At 58.3% G+C, this 16,778-nt stretch overlaps 8 protein-coding genes across 8 annotated transcripts; 6 read left to right on the plus strand and 2 right to left on the minus strand.

Annotated features, from left to right (window-relative positions):
- Positions 1-320: 320 nt before the first annotated feature.
- On the plus strand, positions 321-2,883 carry V1518DRAFT_373387 (uncharacterized protein; the record flags this gene model as incomplete). Its single annotated transcript, XM_066901430.1, has 4 exons — positions 321-1,776; positions 1,963-2,109; positions 2,165-2,372; positions 2,454-2,883. 4 exons carry the CDS (start codon positions 321-323, stop codon positions 2,881-2,883), a joined length of 2,241 nt encoding a protein of 746 aa, XP_066759754.1.
- A 1,932-nt stretch (positions 2,884-4,815) lies between these two features.
- Positions 4,816-6,004, minus strand: V1518DRAFT_250776 (uncharacterized protein). The gene has a single exon (XM_066900999.1). The coding sequence runs from the start codon at positions 5,955-5,957 to the stop codon at positions 4,923-4,925; it is 1,035 nt and encodes a 344-aa protein (XP_066759755.1). The 5' UTR covers positions 5,958-6,004; the 3' UTR covers positions 4,816-4,922.
- A 1,140-nt stretch (positions 6,005-7,144) lies between these two features.
- On the plus strand, positions 7,145-8,473 carry V1518DRAFT_427046 (uncharacterized protein; the record flags this gene model as incomplete). Its single annotated transcript, XM_066906018.1, has 2 exons — positions 7,145-7,386; positions 7,513-8,473. The coding sequence occupies 2 exons, from the start codon at positions 7,145-7,147 to the stop codon at positions 8,471-8,473; spliced, it is 1,203 nt and encodes a 400-aa protein (XP_066759756.1).
- Positions 8,474-9,443: 970 nt separating this feature from the next.
- On the plus strand, positions 9,444-10,117 carry V1518DRAFT_373244 (ER lumen protein retaining receptor-domain-containing protein; the record flags this gene model as incomplete). The annotated part of the gene is made up of 3 exons (XM_066901426.1): positions 9,444-9,525; positions 9,575-10,031; positions 10,081-10,117. The coding sequence occupies 3 exons, from the start codon at positions 9,444-9,446 to the stop codon at positions 10,115-10,117; spliced, it is 576 nt and encodes a 191-aa protein (XP_066759757.1).
- Positions 10,118-10,237: 120 nt separating this feature from the next.
- Positions 10,238-11,598, plus strand: V1518DRAFT_415780 (uncharacterized protein). Its single transcript, XM_066903892.1, has 2 exons — positions 10,238-10,589; positions 10,649-11,598. The coding sequence occupies exons 1-2, from the start codon at positions 10,327-10,329 to the stop codon at positions 11,532-11,534; spliced, it is 1,149 nt and encodes a 382-aa protein (XP_066759758.1). The 5' UTR covers positions 10,238-10,326; the 3' UTR covers positions 11,535-11,598.
- Positions 11,530-12,239, minus strand: V1518DRAFT_415781 (uncharacterized protein). Its single transcript, XM_066903893.1, has 2 exons — positions 12,011-12,239; positions 11,530-11,945 (listed from the first exon to the last, which is right to left on the minus strand). The coding sequence occupies exons 1-2, from the start codon at positions 12,083-12,085 to the stop codon at positions 11,595-11,597; spliced, it is 426 nt and encodes a 141-aa protein (XP_066759759.1). The 5' UTR covers positions 12,086-12,239; the 3' UTR covers positions 11,530-11,594.
- Positions 12,240-12,441: 202 nt separating this feature from the next.
- On the plus strand, positions 12,442-14,228 carry V1518DRAFT_373259 (kinase-like domain-containing protein; the record flags this gene model as incomplete). Its single annotated transcript, XM_066901427.1, has 6 exons — positions 12,442-12,914; positions 12,967-13,048; positions 13,099-13,195; positions 13,245-13,405; positions 13,454-13,890; positions 13,943-14,228. The coding sequence occupies 6 exons, from the start codon at positions 12,442-12,444 to the stop codon at positions 14,226-14,228; spliced, it is 1,536 nt and encodes a 511-aa protein (XP_066759760.1).
- Positions 14,229-14,670: 442 nt separating this feature from the next.
- On the plus strand, positions 14,671-16,775 carry V1518DRAFT_373075 (uncharacterized protein; the record flags this gene model as incomplete). The annotated part of the gene is made up of 2 exons (XM_066901415.1): positions 14,671-14,800; positions 14,857-16,775. The coding sequence occupies 2 exons, from the start codon at positions 14,671-14,673 to the stop codon at positions 16,773-16,775; spliced, it is 2,049 nt and encodes a 682-aa protein (XP_066759761.1).
- Between the last annotated feature and the right edge of the window lie 3 nt (positions 16,776-16,778).

Consider the following 16,778-nt stretch of genomic DNA (forward strand, 5'->3'; position numbering starts at 1 on the left):
TGAGCTACGATCACGACCCTGGATTCGAATTCAGCAGCGACGAAGAGCCGTTCACAAGCAGGATGACGTCTGGTTTAGGGGGTACAAGCACCGTGAAGTATGCATCGGGTTCTGGAAGCTCCGACATACTGCCTTTGGGATTCGAAGGGCAGGTGAATGGACTTGTTATCAACGATAATCGCGACTATGGATCTGATGATAATGAAGAGTCTGACGAGGGCACGTTGCGGCTTGCACCCTCTATCGTTGCGGATTTTATGACGCTGAAGGCAAAGGAGCAGTCATCGAAACATGAGCCAATCCGACGACAAGCGAGCTTGATGACGTTCAAAACTCGATCGGACGACGACGACGACGACGACGACCTGTCGACGCTGAAGCCGCGACGACATGTGCCACCTCCATCCTCCGAATTCCTCGACGGCACCCTCTTCAAGGCAGTCACGCCGAAGAAGTCGCCTCAAGCAGTCATTTCTAGCGGTTCGAAGCGACAACAGCAACAACCACTGCGAATTGACGACGATTTTGAGAACGATTTCGAAATTCCGACAAGCCTCACCAAGATGGAGCTCAAATCCATTTCAAACCCACGTGCCTCGCAAACACAGGCTAGCGACACGGACTCGGAGTCATTATGGGGCGATGAGAGCAGCGATCGATTTGCTTCAAGCCGGAGAACAGACTCATCGAATCGGTCGTCTCTGATGTCGACGTTCTCGCCATCGTCTAGCATTACATACGAGAGCGAGGATGATGGCTTTGGCTTGCAGATACCCGACGGTCCGCTTAATTTTCAGGAACTGCTAGATGCGAAGATGAAATCGTTGGGATACTCGTCGCCGCATCCTGACGAACCGCACGAGAATGATAATTTTTTAGACGGCCTGGAGATCGACGATGACGAAAATGCAGTCTTCAATACGGAGAAACTAGCGGCGTGTCGGAATATAAGACTCAAGAACTCGCCACTCCAGCCACGGACCACGCCGCCGAAGAAGACAAATACTGCTGTACCACAGACAACGTTCGCATCGCGTATTCCGCGGCCTGTCAGCCAAGGCGCGCTAGGCATTACAACAATATTGTCACAGCAGCAGTCTAAACCAGGTCTTGATGCGACGCCTGCAGCTAGTGGAACACGTTTGGACAGGCGCTTATCGCACAAGTCGTCAATGGTTTCGATCAAGTCTTCGCAGCCGTCAAGTCAGCGATATGGCTCGCTACTGACAAAGAAGTCAATGCCATCTCTACGTGGTGCTGCATTAGATTCAGCTAGTGACCGTCCTATGCTGCCTGACCTGGCGGTGCCGTTCCTCTCGGCGCAGAACTGGAATACAGGATCGCCGGGGTTGAAGACAATGGCGAGCTCTAACAACATTCGTCGTATGGCATCTCGAGGTAGTTTGCTCGCAACTTCTCAGAAGCCACCATCAACACCATCACAGACGTCAGCATCGCAATATCTCTCCCGCAAAGCGTCGATTTCCGGTCTTCCATCCACTGTCTCCAGAGAACCTAGCGAGACGGTGGTAACTACAACCACGTCATCGACGCTATTGCAGATAGTTTCCACACCTCGACATGGAGTAGATACGCAACATGTGCCGCCATCGTTGACGCGACGAGAAAGCGGAGCCAGTGCGGTGCAGAAGTCAGTCAAGCGGCGATTATTCATGGATAACAGTAGTACTGGGTTGGACCAAATCGAAGATCTCGTCGTGAACCCGGCTACAGAGCGGAGTATGCTAGCGCGGCCGGTGAGTAGTGGCAACGATCGTGATGTATCGCGACGGAACATTGTCCCGGTGAACCCGAGCAGCTTGAGGGAACATCAGGAGTCTTCCAACTCGCGAGCGACACGGGATCGGATTGGGGGCGGGAAACTACAAGGTCGACTTTACGGTCATCTGGCCGGCCATCTCAACTCGACCAACGCAGTCGCGGGATCAAGTAGCAAGACAGCAGCGCAGCCTGGATACGAGTACCGCTCAAAGTCTGGCGCGTTGGCGAATGCTGGCACAATGCCGAGCAAGTCATCGCGGAAGAAGACACAGCATCGACCGCACCTGATCCGGCCGATGGGAAACGACATTGCTAATACCGTTAGAAGTAAGTTTCCATGTATTGTGCATCCATGTCGACATTGAATCTAACTGTGTCACAGCGGAGAAGGGAATGCGCTACAACCCGGAGACCTTCAAATGGGAAGGGAACGAATCCGCGACCTTGGAATTCGATGCGATAGCTTCTCTCACCCCGCCACGCCCGTCACTGATCACAAACCAACAATCCACCAAAGGCGTGCAAGTCGTCGGCGGCATGGTCTTCGACCCTGTGCGCATGTGCTGGTTCAAGGCATCCGATGTGATCAAGTCAGATCGCAATGGTGACGGCCGGTTTGACTTTGATTTATCCGCGCACGATCTTGGCATCGCAGCTAGCATGGGCGGCAGTGCAGACGCAGGTGCGGTCGAGGACGAGGACGAGGACGAGGAAGATCCGTTCGCAGGGTTTGAAGATTTCGGGGACGACGACGCATTCCCCAGCAGTAGCGGCGGCGCTGGCGGGTTTAACACCGCAGCGCGTACGAGCGGCAACGCCCGCAGCGACGCAGGCAATGTGTACGGCGAATTCGTGGTTGGCGAAGAATTCGACGTCGGCCCTGCGTTCGTGCGGAAACAGATGGAGGAAGAGGACCGGTGGCGGCGAAAAGTGCAGGGGTGGATGCCGCGCGAAATCACGCCGGGAGGGGCAACGCGGGTGTCGTCTACGTCTTCGTCGGCATCGTCTGCGTCGTCGACCTCTTCCGGATCGGGGTGGGATAGAGCTGGTGCGCGCGAATACCTCTACGAAATACGCCTGTTGATCATGGGGGGGGGATAATAAGTAACATATACTCTCCTAGTGGATAGTTATAGTGTGTTTGTTCTCTTCTTGGATATGGACAGATGGCTCGTATTGGTGTGGATAATAACAAACTTACTTACTCTTTGACACCCACGCGGGGTCCTTCGTCCGACAGTCTAACTACTACAACTTAGAACACACCCTTCAAAATAAGTACAACACGTTTCAAAAATACAAACACGTTCAAAAATATAGCAGGTCTAAAAACTTTGGCGCATGCATGCGGTCATGTTAGTGAATAGTATGTCCCCGGGAAGTCTAAGATGTGAGCGGTGGAGGAAGGTATGACAGGTTGGATACGGCGCAAAATTCCAACAGTGACGATTGGATGGTCGCATTTGCGAAGTGCGACTGACGTGTTCAGAACACGTGAGGACGGCAGAGCGACACCAAGTAACAAACGCACAAAAAAACGAAAGATAAAATCAATAAGAACAGTCTCAAAAGAAGCAAATGGAGCATCAAAACAGGTACAAACCGAACAAAAACGGGGTTCAAGAGCCAATTTATCGCAGTTCAGTAATCCAGACTCGATTCCCCCCCGCTTCAAAGATCAAGAACGAGAAGATACAGAAACTCCCAAAAACAGAACAGGGGTATAAAGTCTGTACAGTGTGATTAACAGAAACTAGAGAAATCAGGAACGGGCCACGATCCGCGCGGAGTTCTCTTGGGCAACGCCAGCAAGATCTCCGGCAAGAAACTCGGAATCGTCAGACCCGATCCCGGAGACCTCGGTGATATCGTCAGAATAGTCATACTCAGACTCATGTGCTGCTGTTGCGCCCGCAGCATTGATCATGGTGCCCCCGCTGCCGCTGCTGCGGAGGAGGTGTTCCCGCGCTGCTTTGTGGCGCGACGCTGCGCGGGAGGGGGAGGACGATAACACGGCGCGTGGTGTTTTTGTCTTGGAGGTCGCGGCGGCGGATTTCTGAGTCCGTCGCGTGGGAGAGGATACGTTGACGGCATTATCAGCGAGTACCTTGCGCGAGCGCGCGCGGGGGTACTGCTTCTTTGCGTTTTCGGATTTCTCCCTCGCTTCCGTGACTGTTGTGCCCGTGGCTGCGCGTTTTCGCTTCTGCGTCGGTGGCGGCTTCGGATCAGCGTCGGCTGTTGTCATGGGAAAAGTGTGTGCGCGCTGGTGAAGCATGAAGGCGGAGCTAGGTACTGGACGGGCGTGCACGATGGAGTCGGTGCTCAGCGCAAAGTATGCGCCTGCGGGAGGAGTGGTCGACCAGGGATCGCGTAATGGTGAAGAGTGATTTGGAGCAGCAGTGGTGGCGGGGCGGGTATCATCCTCGTCGGCATGCAGATCAGCGGCGTCGTAGTCGTCGTCGGTAATATTCGCGCGCATGCGGCGATAGGAATGTGCAGGAGAGGATGTATCGGGCACGGCGGTAGCTAACGGCGCGAATTCGCTGGACGAGGGCTCTTCAGGGTGATGCTCAAAATTGAACGCCATGGCATTCGCCAGCGCACGTTCCGCGATAGTGTAGGAAGGCGGAGGGCGAGGTACGGACGAGGGTGAAGACGAAGACAGGAGTTCGTGGAAAGCTTCCTCTTCCACAGTCCCGGGAGATGGCGGGCCGTTGCTGATTGCCTTAGGTTGAAGTTTTCGCTTCTGCTTCTTCGTGCCGGACTTTTTTGCGCGCAGGACTGGCGCGTCAGGTTCATCCTTCGTGACCGTGTCCGCCTTTGCAAGCACAGTGATGATATTCATATCCACCTCGGTCCATTGCGACACCGGCCGCTGCACAGCAAACTTTGCGTTCTCGATGATCTTGTCCACGTCGGCAAACATGCGGTACCTGATAATCGAAGGGCGGATTTTAAGTCCGCGCAAGACCGGGCCGCAGCGCTTGCCCTGGTTGCAGCGGCACTCGCGCACCAAGCCCGCGGCTCGGTGGTAGCACTCGCTGGCGTCGTCGTCATAGATAAGCTCGGGGTGGGTTTCGGGCACGGCGGAGGCAGGGTTGCAGGTGGGGCAGATTTTGATGTACTGGGAGATGAGGTTCTTAGGGACGCGGGAGTACCATTCGCGGAGCTGTGAGGTTAGCGTGTGGGGAGAGGTGAGGGGAAGAGGGAGACATCGACGAGCGAGCTAGACATATGATGTGACTAAGTACCTGAGCTAGGGTCTTGTCGCGGCCGCCGTGACGAGCGACAGAGTGGCAGATGGCGAGGATGACGTAGAGCTCCTCGCGCTTTGCGACGGGCTTGGATTTGTGCATGACATGGCACTCATCGTTGGCGCCGAGATACAGCTGGAAGTTCTTCTTGGCCCAGAAACGGAACTGCGGCGAGTGCGGCGGTGGCGAGCTGCTGAGTGGCTGCTGGGGCTCGCTGAGAATGACACGAATGGCGGCGTACATGTGGCCGGAGATGAGCGACTTTGATTTCTTGACGTCGGAGAGCGTGTCAACGTAGGCGGAGACGAGGCTGTCGCACTGGGCGGCGGTCGGGAAGCCGTTGAAGCCGATGAAGCCGCCCGTCGGGAGGAAGAGTGCGTCGAGGAGCGTCTGGGCGACGGGGTCGTCATCGCAGTCGGGGAAGGGCGGCAGAGCGGGAAAGTAGTGCTGCAGCGGGAGCAGCGAAGCAAGCAGATCGTTGGTATGCGATTCGTAGAGGTCATCGTCGACGCCGTTATCCTCGACGTCGGTGGAGTCGTCGTCGTGCTGGGCGATGACGTCCGCGAAGGGGAACCTGCCGGGAGCGTGGCCGATCTCTGGCTTGGTGGCTGTGGCCGTGGCCACAGTGGAGGAGTGCGAGAGGAGCGCGCAGCGCAGCGGGTTGAACGGTTCGGGCGCGGCGTCCTCGGGGGCGGGCGACGGTGTCGGCGAGGGATGCACAGACGGGGGGACGAGGGACTCCAGCGAGCGCGAGAGGGGGGGCGCGAAGGAGCACGTTGCGTCGTCGGACGCGAGGACGAGCGTGTGGTATTTGGGCGGCGACGCGGCGGGGGAGGAAGAGAACTGGGCGGCCAGGGCGAACGGGTGGGTGCTGTGGCCGTTCTCGTCGGCGAGGAGGAAGAGGTGGCGGGCGGGCGCCATGGGGGTCAGTCAGACGGGGCAGAGCAGCGCAGAGCAGACCGTGGCAGAGACACGAAGACAGTTCAGAAACTGGCGGCAGGCAGTGCTGTTGTTTACTGAGCATGTGACTGCCCAGGGTCTGGCTGCGCGCACTACTATTTCTGCGCGCGCTTTCCTCTTGCGGCCGCTGAGCTGGCGCCGGCGGACTGCGCTCCGTGCCAGAGCCACGGCGGCTGCTCCCGGCGGCAAACTGAAAAGTCTGGGGTAAACAAGTCCCGCGCCGGGTCGGTCTGCTGGCGCCGCGGGTTGGCCGTGCGCAGCGCGCACACCCGCACACACGCGCCGACCCGGCGCGCGACCACGCGACCCGACCCCGGACTGCGGCATGACGCAGCCGAGCGATCTCGCCCTAATTATCGCGGTGGCCACGAGTCCACGCCCCCCCTGGCCGCACTGCTCCGTCGGCACGTCCGCCTCCGCGCTGAGGGCTAACTTGGACCCGCGGCTGCGGTGCTCCGCAGCAGCAACGGGCCAACTGCATTGTGGAGGAGATCCTTCGCGGCGCGCTGCAGGCGCCCATGCTGCACGCAGCGCCAGCGCGCCCCCACGGCCACGTCGCAGGGCGGCGCGAACACGACGCAAGCGAGCAGCGGCCGCGTGCGTACGCTAGGCCTAACTGGGCAAGTCTGCGCCAAAACCTGGGGTAAGCAGCCGGCGTAGCCCGTGTCACGCGGCGGCGCAGTCCCCAGCACGGTAGCGCGGGGTCGGCGCGTGCTACGCGCTGATTGGCCGCATGCACTAGTGCGGCGCCGGCGGACATCAATCTGGGGAAGCGTGCTCTCGGCTGCGCTGCGTGCTGTGGCGTACAGCGCGGCCGCAGACCGGCTCTTCGCGGGTTTTCTGTGCAGCCGGACAGTAGTTAGTACCAAAGTCTCTGCGCCTGCAGTGCCGACAACGTTGCGGCAGCAAGGGAGCAGAAATAGTCCGCGGCGGCGGACAAAACGGGAGAGGCAGCCGGGAAGTCACAAGACAGAATCCGGGGAAGCTGCGCGCTAGGGGCTAGGGCGACACTGTGATCCATGCGTGACTCTGCGTGAGCGTGTGACCTGCGCAGCCGCCTTTTCTTTGGGGCGCGCCGCCCGTTTTTCCTTCTTCTCTCCGCCCTCCTGCTCGCCGCCGTCGCCATCTTCGCACCCACTCCACCACCCATGGACTCTGACGCCTCCCCCGGCACCGCACCGCCCTCCCTTCGCGCAGCGCAGGTCGCCGCAATCGCTCTCCCCGCCGCCGCGCCGGCGCCGCCCGCGAAGCCCGACAAGCCGCGGCCCCACATCTGCACCATCTGTCTGCGCGCCTTCGCCCGCCTAGAGCACCTCAAGCGCCACGAGCGCTCCCACACAAAGGAGAAACCCTTCGAGTGTCCTGTCTGCGAGCGCCGGTTTGCCCGTCGGTGCGTCCTCTTTTTCCTTCACTCCTCTTGCGCTGCGCGCTGCTGCGTGCGCGCGCGCGCTTATCATTTGCACCGCGCCGAGCCGCGCCGCGCATATCGCTGCCATATGCTGACTGACCCTCACAGCGACCTTCTCCTCCGCCATCAGCAGAAGCTCCACACCGGCCTCCCCACCACCCGCCAGCGCCAGCCGCGCAAGAACTCTATCACCATCGCCACCCTCGGCCGGCCCCGCAAAGAATCCTTGCTCCCTCCGGCGCGGCCCCGCGCCAATTCCTTCTCCGGCACTTCGGCAGACCCCCTCCTCGACCAGTCCGCCCTTCTCGCCGCGCAGCAGATCAATGATCCCGTCTCGTATCAGCTTGGCGAATTCTTCTTCCACTCCCATGACGCCGCTGGCGGCAGCACCAACCCTGCGGACTTTGATCCCCACGATCTCTCAGCCTCCACAAACTCCTGGCTGGAGTCCACCTTCGGCAAGGGCATTGGTGCCTACGGCCCGGGCGAGGAGCTCTCTACTCCTGTGGACCCTGCGACTGGCTCCAGTACCAGCAGCGCTGCCACCCCCGCCAACGCGACCGCGGACTCCATCCGTGCCAACCTCTTTGGCTCCCTCTACATCAATCCTGACCTCCTGCCCTTCTCGCTTCCTGACAACGAAAGCATGGGTCTGACTCTTGACGACGAGGATGCCATCGACATCGACCAGGACTTCTGGCTCAGCTCGCTCTCCATTTCCTCTCCCACAGCCACCATCCCCGCCGCCTCTGCTGCTCCGCAAGGCCCCAGTGCCCACAGAGTACAGGCCACTACGAGCACCGCCAGCTCTGGCAGCGTGCATAGCGGCCTTGCAGACCCGGCCTCTTCCGTGTCAACCGGTCCCTCCTTCAGCAGCCTTGTTGGCTTCGATGACTCTGCCTCGCCAAACTCCTACGGCACGCCGCTCTCGACCTCCTCGGCCGGGTCCGCCCAGGACTACGTCAAGAATGAGCCCGCCGGGATGAACTTCTCCTTTATGTTCTCCTCGCCCCAGCAGCAGCACTCCATGCTTCAGAACCAGTTCAAGTCGGACGTTATGCTGTTCTAAGCGCCACTACAACCGCCGTCTCCTCCACCTCCATTTGTTCCGCCTTCTCCCACATTATACAATGCGCAGGCCGCATAGTCGCCTGGAGCGCAGCTCTTGGTACCTTGTACATACACCACACCAACACAATGATACAGGCGGGTCTCAACCGAGATCCTTGATTGTTTGTTCGCTATATGCTTATTTCGCTCTCCCTCGCCACACGCTCGAGCGACGCCAGGTGCTCGCAACACAGAACCGGGCTGTGCACACGACGCGGAGAACACAGGTTTGAAATCGACAAAAAATGAGTGATGATAATCGCCATGGGCGCACACTGGCTAAAAAGAGAGAAATGGGATTTCTCCGTTGTGCGGGGATTGGTTAATCGTGCTTTTTGTTTGCGTTTTGTTTAGTTTTGCTTGCTACGAAAGTGCATGGTAATGGCTTTTCGTGTTGTTCCTGTTTTTTCGGGGTTATTAAAAATTCGGCGGGGTCGTCTGATGTACATTAGTAATAGTAGCTAACGAACGATGATTGAGAGCTTATGTCGTTGGTAGGAGGGAGCGTGGACAGGACGTCCACTAAATTCCACGAAGTTGAAGGCGCCCCGCGTCACAGCGTAAAGCCCTGACGAGTCGTTACAACCACGCGCATATCCCCCGCCACTGCGCGCACGCTCGACGCTGCCTTGCTTATATCGCTCTTATCTTTATATCCTCGTATAATACTTGTCGTCGGCATCGTCACTACTGTTGCCTCGTTGTGATCGTCTCTTCGGCCGCCGGATCCCGTCCTTGACGTAACCTCCTCCATCTACCCCTCGCCGAATCACAGCTCCTCCACAATGAACATTTTCCGCTTCTTTGGTGCGTATCTTGGTTTTGATAAGCGAACTACTCTGTAAAGTGGTTGAATGATACTCATACGAGTGCTAACTGCCGCAGGCGACTTGTCGCACCTGCTCTCGATATTCATCCTCCTGCTCAAAATGAAGTCTTCGCGGTCATGTGCAGGCCTGTCGTTCAAGAGCCAGGCGCTGTATGCGATCGTCTACATCACTCGTTATCTAGGTGTGTTTTCTTTGTGTACTGCGTAATGATGGCTGGCTGACACGTGCAGACCTCCTCTGGGGACACTACCTCTCCTTCTATAACACCTTGATGAAGATGTTCTTCATCTCCTCCTCGCTTTCGATACTTTACCTTATGAAGGTCAAATTCAAGCCGACGCACGATCCGAACATCGACACCTTCAAGATCGAGTACTTACTTGCTGGCAGCTTCATTATGTCGCTGATCTTCACGTACAAGTACACGCTCCCCGAGATTCTGTGGTCGTTTTCGATCTGGCTCGAGTCGGTCGCGATTCTACCGCAGCTGTTCATGCTTCAGCGCACTGGCGAGTCCGAATCGCTTACCTCGCACTACTTGTTTGCGCTCGGCGCGTACAGGGCGCTGTACATCCCGAACTGGTTCTACCGGTGGATCGTCGAGTCCGTAGTGGATCCGATCGCTGTCGTCGCAGGCATCATTCAGACCGTGCTCTACTCGGACTTTTTCTATATCTACTACACAAAGTATGCATCTGCTGCGATTTCTGTGTGTGTCAGTGCTAACGATCTGCAGGGTCATGAAGGGCAAGAAGTTCGAGCTGCCACAGTAAACGACGACGCAACACACAGTAGTCTACAGTTGCAACTGCATTAATTAGCGGGAATAAATAATGAGGGCCCCTCATAGTGCAAGTGTAGATTTGGATGGGTCGAGCTGAGCAGTGGGAGGTGTGGGAAGCGTAATTTGCCCCCCGAACGCCTCATCCCAAGTTTGTGAACGTCACAGACCACTACTTCGTCCCACACACCACTCGACAGGATGTCCTACAATGGCATCGGCCTTTCCACTGCGCGTGGAAGCGGCACGAACGGCTACATCTCAAGCAATAAAGCAAATCTCCGTCCCCGCAATCGCGCCGATGATGTCGCCGGCCGGCGTGGCGACGGCGACGATTTCCGTGATGGCGATATACGCCGCGATGCGCGGCGGCGCGAGCCGGCGAAGGAGATCCAGGAGCATGAGAACGCGCGGGAGGTTGAGATAAAGTGCATGGAGTTGCGTGTCAAGCTCGAAGACGAGGGGTATGTTTGTGTTGTATGTGCGAGGAGGGCAAGTTCATGGACTAACAATGGAGCTCTAGAGTCGCGGACGACGATATTGACAAACAGGTCGACGAGCTACGCACGAAGTTACAAGCCAGTGCGAAGAAAGCGGGATCCGTACCCGCCGCTTCAGCTGCAGCGCCGGTGCGTGTGTCTGAAGACGCCGTGCGCGCGGCGTTTGAAGCTGGACCGTCTGGATTCCGCAACGGCGCTCGCGGAGGTCCGGCACGGTGGGGACGCTCTGGACTTGGCGCACCTAGGGACGCCGGAGGAGATTCATACCGCCCCGGGCGTGGCAGAGACGGGGGCGAGAAGGAGGAGAAGAACGGCTTTTCGAGGGCTAGACAGGACTTGCGGTCGCCATCGAGATCGCCGCCATCTCCGCAGCAGCGGCGGAGACCGCTACCGGTTTCAAGGTCGTCGACGCGGTCACCGACGCCGCCGCCGCCTACGTCGCGTATGAGGAGATATGTGCGGGATGAGAGGTCTGTCTCGCCCCCACGGTATCGTGGTGCTCGTCGCGATTCCCCCCAACGGTCGCGGTCGCCGCCGTCGCTGTCGCGATCGCCCTCTCCACCGCCTCGTCAGCAAGCATCACCGCGTCGGGCGCGGCGTGCATCGCCTTCGCCCACACCGTCGCGGTCACCCTCACCACGGCCTCGGCAGCAGCTGCTGCAGCAACAGCAGCGTAGAGACCAAGCTCCGGCATCGCAAGCAGGACGACGTGGCGGGTGGGACCGATCGCCGTCGCCGCCTGTACGACGGGAGGTCAACCTGCAGGAAAAAGGTATTGTGCGGCCGTCTAGACGCGGGGCGTGGGATCGTTCTCCGTCGCCGGCGCGCAAACGCGATGGTGAGGAGGAGGATAAATGGCGACGACGCAGACGGGACGAGTCTGCGTCACCGCCACCACGGAGGCGGTAGAAGATATCATGTATAGTAGAAAAGGATGTGTAATAGTATGTACAAAAGTTGCTCTTTCAATCAAGTCGACTTGCCCTCCGCGGCAGCGGCCTTGAGGGCTAAAATAGCTTGCCTTCGCTTCTCCGCTTTGTCGACCGCCTCCTTCGCCGCGATAGACTCCTTCGCCAACACCTCCGCGCGCTCGTCGTCGGTGAGCGAGTCGAGCAGCTCCTGCCGCAGGCGCTGGTTGTTCTCTGCGCGCATGCGCGACCGCTCCTGCAGCAGCGCACGCCACTCGTCGGAGGTGCGGGGAAGTAATTCGCGCCGCTCTTCACGTTTCAGGTGCGCGAGATAGTTGCGTTCGATATCTTCCTCGAGACCCATGCCGAAATAGTACATGAAGCCGATGGGGAAGAGGAGATAGAAACCGAACTGGGACAAGTTAGTGGGATGAGCGGTTAGAGGAGAGTGTTAAGGAGAGGGGAGGCGGTGCATACGCGGTAGAGTTCGAGGTTGCCGCCCTGGAATGTGCGGTTGAAGCCCTTGCGGAAACGCGCGCCAAAGGTCGACATTGCGGGATCGTGTCGAGAAACTGAGGTTGTGCGCAGTGAGACGACGACGCTGGTTTGGCGATATGGAAAGCGTAACTTCCCGGTTGGGACTGCCGTCCAAACCGCCGCTTGCTTCACCACATCCTCTTACATCCTCCTCCCCGTTCCCAGGCATGTCGCTCAAGCGGGCTACTCCGCCGCCGGATCACGCCTCGCGCTCGCCCCCTCGTGCACGGCGGAGGCTGGATTCCGGCACCAGCGTCGCGGCCAACGAGGGCGCAGCATTACCACTGCAGCCGCCGCCGCCTCAATCGCCTCCGCCTCCTCCGCCGCCTCCGCCACCGCCGCCAACCCCTCCTCCAACGCAGACAGATGGCATGCATCTGCCCCCTCCTCCTACAGTGCAGAGCACCGAAGAGCATTCAACACCGCCGTCATCACAGCCGTCGCAATCGTCGCAGAAGTCGCAAGTGTCGCACAGTGCGCTGAAGTCGCCGGGGTCGATTTCGGAAGAGCTTGTAGAGGATGGCGAACTTAGCGATGACGGGTGGCCACGACCATCGCCTCCGAAGGCTGTACCACCTGCACTACGTGCGCCGTCTGCGCCGTCACCTGCACCATCGTATGCAAGACTACCACCACCACTTGCAAGACCACCATCTGCAAGACTGCCTCCACCTCCACCATCTTCCCTTCCTCAAATATCCCGACCGCCACCGCCACAGTCACAGCAGCCACAGTCGTCGGTAGCATCCTCGACGATAGCGGGATGGCATCATACGTACTACGGACTTACGTTCGTGGCGAAGGAATATCAAGATATGGGAAAGCTTGGCGAGGGCACTTTCGGGTACGCCATTTATCAATGGTACACGCGAATAATTACTAACATGTGCTGCTAGTGAGGTGTATAAAGCGAAACATTTGAAATCCGGGCGAATTGTCGCGCTGAAGAAGATTCTGATGCATAACGAGAAGGAAGGGGTGAGTTGGTGCGTCGGAGATGATGATGGATATGAATGCTAACTGAACAGTTTCCTGTGACTGCGTTGCGGGAGATCCGGATTCTACAACGATTACGCCATGAAAATGTGATTGAGTTGCTCGAAATGACGATCGAGCGTCCCGTGTGTATGTCACTGTCATACTGTGTATGACGTAACAGCTCTAACCTACGCAGGGGAGAAAAACACCAAAAAGCGAGGTCTCGTGTTCATGGTTTCGCCGTTCATGGACAACGACCTCGCCATGTTGCTCGAGAACCGCGACGTGACGTTCAGTATAGGGCAGATCAAAGGGTTTCTGGACCAGCTACTTAAGGGCACCGCTTATCTTCATGACGTAAGTACGCCATCTCCACGGTGTTCGATGCATCATTAACGAGTGCAGAGCCAAATCCTTCACCGTGATATGAAAGCAGCAAACATTTTGATCAGCAATGAAGGCATCCTTAAAATCGCCGACTTTGGCCTCGCGCGGAGATTCGACGAAGACCCGCCCTCCCCCAACGCAACGACCACTCCACGCGCGCGCAGGGAGTATACAAAGTGCGTGGTGACACGGTGGTACCGTCCGCCAGAGCTACTCCTCGGCGAGCGCCGCTACACGTGTGCGATCGACATGTGGGGCGTTGGATGCATTTTTGGGGAGATGTACAAAAAGCGGCCGATTTTGGCAGGAAACTCGGATATCGACCAGCTCCAGCGCGAGTTTCAACTATGCGGGACACCTACGGCGGAGACGATGCCGGGGTGGACGAGTTTACCAGATGCGCAGGGAATTCGATTCCCGCAGTTTCCGCGCACGCTCGAGAAGGAGTTTGACGAGTGGGTTCCTCTTGGGCTAATTTGTCGGTGCGAACTATTGCTAACTGTTCAGGATCGGCCCTGTCGGCGTGGAGTTGCTCGCCGAGATGCTGAAACTCGACCCGTGCAAGCGGATCACTGCGCACGCTGCGCTGAAGCACAAGTTTTTCACCTCACGACCACTACCGAGGGTGCACGAGCTGACCTTCAAAACCCCGCCAGCCCCGCCGCCACCACCACCAGCACCGTTGAAGTCGCAGGCTCAGGCGCTCTTGCAAGCGCATATTCCCACGATGAGGGGGTCGGGGTATGGCAGTGGTGGCACGCGGCCGTATTCACAGCCGGGTGGCCGGAGGTAGTATATATAGACTGTAAGATAATGAAAGCATCGTTATTGTCGTTTGGACTGACAATGAATGGGCGGCCGAGGGCCGACGCACGCGCACCGGAAAGAGAGCCTACGCTGGCCGCCGAAAACGGCAAGTCGTCTGAACCTTATTTGGCGGATGGATGTCGGCGGCTTTTGTAGATCGCCGGTAAGCGCGTGTTGCAGCGCGCGCACAGCCGGTGGTCGGAGGTGATGGCAGCAGGAAGCAGAGACAAGTGTATAGAGGATACATACGGTACAGAGAAGACGGAGAGTGGAGAGGCGACCGGTGGAAGCAGGCCCGATCCGGCGTTGCACGCCGCTCCCAGTTCCTCGGCTGTCGGATCCCGAACTCGGTACCCAACACCATCCCGTCCGCTTCCTCTCCTCTTCTCTCCCTCTTCACTCTCTCTCGTCGTTTACAAACCCGAAAAATGACGGTTGAGGACGAGGAAAACGAGCTCATCGCCGCACCGGTCGAACTCTGGCACAACAAGCACCCCGAGGCCACCAGCGCGTGGGAGTTTCTCCAGCTTGTCACAACCAAGTACAACAAGCAGCTGTGTACGTGCGCGCGCGTGCGAAGAATTGAGTGGCAAGATTTCACTGACATGGTACAGCAACCTACGATGATCTTTACAAATGGTCCATTGAGTACATACCGGAGTTCTGGGGCGAGGTGTGGTCGTTCACGCACGTCGTTGCCGCGGCGCCGTACACCTCTGTTGTCGACGCGAGCGCGCCAATGTTCCCACGCCCGGCCTTTTTCCCCGGTGCAAAGCTCTCATACGCTCAGAACTTACTCTTCCCCGAGCCCGCCCCGGCGGATATCGACGCTGTCGCGGTGTACTCCGTGACCGAGTTCACGTGCGAGCCCGTGTCGTGGCGAGAGTTGAGGGACCGCGTGCGTCGGCTCGCACACGCGATGCGCACAAAGTTCGGCGTGAAGGTAGGCGACCGCGTTGCAGGGTACGTGTCTAATAACGTGTCGACGCTGGTTGCGCTGCTCGCGACGTCGGCGGTCGGCGGCGTGTGGTCGTCGACCTCGTCCGAGATAGGCGCGGTATCGGTTGTCGAGCGATTGTCGCAGATTGAGCCTGTGCTCATGTTCGTGGACAATGCGTCGATGTATAACCAAAAGACATTCAACAACCTGCCGAAAGTCGCGGAGATTGTGAGCAGGTTGCCTACACTGAAGGGGTTGATCGTCGTCGAGACGTCGACGGACACACCGATCGATCTCGCGAGCGTGACGCCGCCTGCTGATGGCGCGTCCGCAGTGCTTGCAAGCGAACTCGTCAGCGACGTGCCCGACAGCGTGGAGCTCGTGTTTGAGATGCTCGATTTCGATTTCCCGCTGTTCATCGTGTACTCCTCCGGCACGACTGGCAAGCCCAAGTGCATCGTGCACGGGCAAGGCGGCTCGCTGATCCAGCACAAGAAGGAACACAAGATTCACATGGATATGCGGCCGGGTGACGTGTTTTTCCAGTATACGACATGCTCGTGGATGATGTGGCAGTGGCTGATTTCCGGGCTCGCGTCCGGCGCGACACTCGTGCTGTACGATGGCTCGCCGTTTCAGCCGAACGGCGAGGCGTCGATGTTCAAGCTTATTGACGATCTCGGTGTCAAATACTTTGGCACGTCGGCGAAGTACCTCTCCATTCTGGAGCAGAAGGGCTATCGTCCGCGAGACCTGTACAAATTGGAGAAGCTCACCTGCGTGACGTCTACTGGGTCGGTGCTCAGCCCGTCGACCTTTGCGTACGTTTACAACGTGCTCGGTCCGGAACTCATGCTGAGCAGCATCACCGGCGGCACCGATATTTTGTCGCTCTTTGGCGCGCCAAGTGTACTCAGCCCTGTATACAAAGGCGAGGTGCAGTGCCGCGGCCTCGGCATGGCGATCGAGGTGTGGAACACCGAGGGCCACCGTCTTGATGACACCGGCGCCGCCGGCGACCTCGTGTGCACGCGCGTGTTTCCCTGCATGCCAGTCATGTTCTGGAACGATCCCGAGAACGCAAAGTATAGCGCGAGCTACTTTGATATGTTCCCGGGCATCTGGCACCACGGCGACTACGTGCGCATGTCGCCAAAGACGGGTGGCCTCGTCATGTTAGGCCGATCCGATGGCGTGCTCAAGCCCTCCGGCGTGCGCTTCGGCTCCAGTGAGATCTACAACGTGCTCACGAAGGAGTTCGCGGACGAGATCGATGACTCGCTGTGCGTGGGTATGAAACGACCTGAGGACAATGACGAAATTGTTGTGCTGTTTGTCAAGATGCACCCGGGGAAGACGTTCTCGGACGAGCTCGTGAAAAGTATCAAGGGCGTCATCCGCGTGCAGCTGTCGCCACGCCATGTTCCCGGGATCATCGACGAGACGCCGGAAATCCCTGTGACTGCGAACGGGAAGAAGACGGAGACGATCATCAAGGCGATCGTGTCGCGAAGCAAGATCTCTGTTGGCGCGAGCGTTGCAAACGCAGAGTGCTTGCAGTGGTATCGGCACTGGGCCGATCAGCATGCGTAATTT

This window comes from Limtongia smithiae (assembly GCF_038497785.1).
Source record: "Limtongia smithiae strain NRRL Y-17922 unplaced genomic scaffold V1518scaffold_5, whole genome shotgun sequence".
In the NCBI taxonomy this organism is placed as follows: Eukaryota; Fungi; Ascomycota; class Lipomycetes; order Lipomycetales; family Lipomycetaceae; genus Limtongia; species Limtongia smithiae.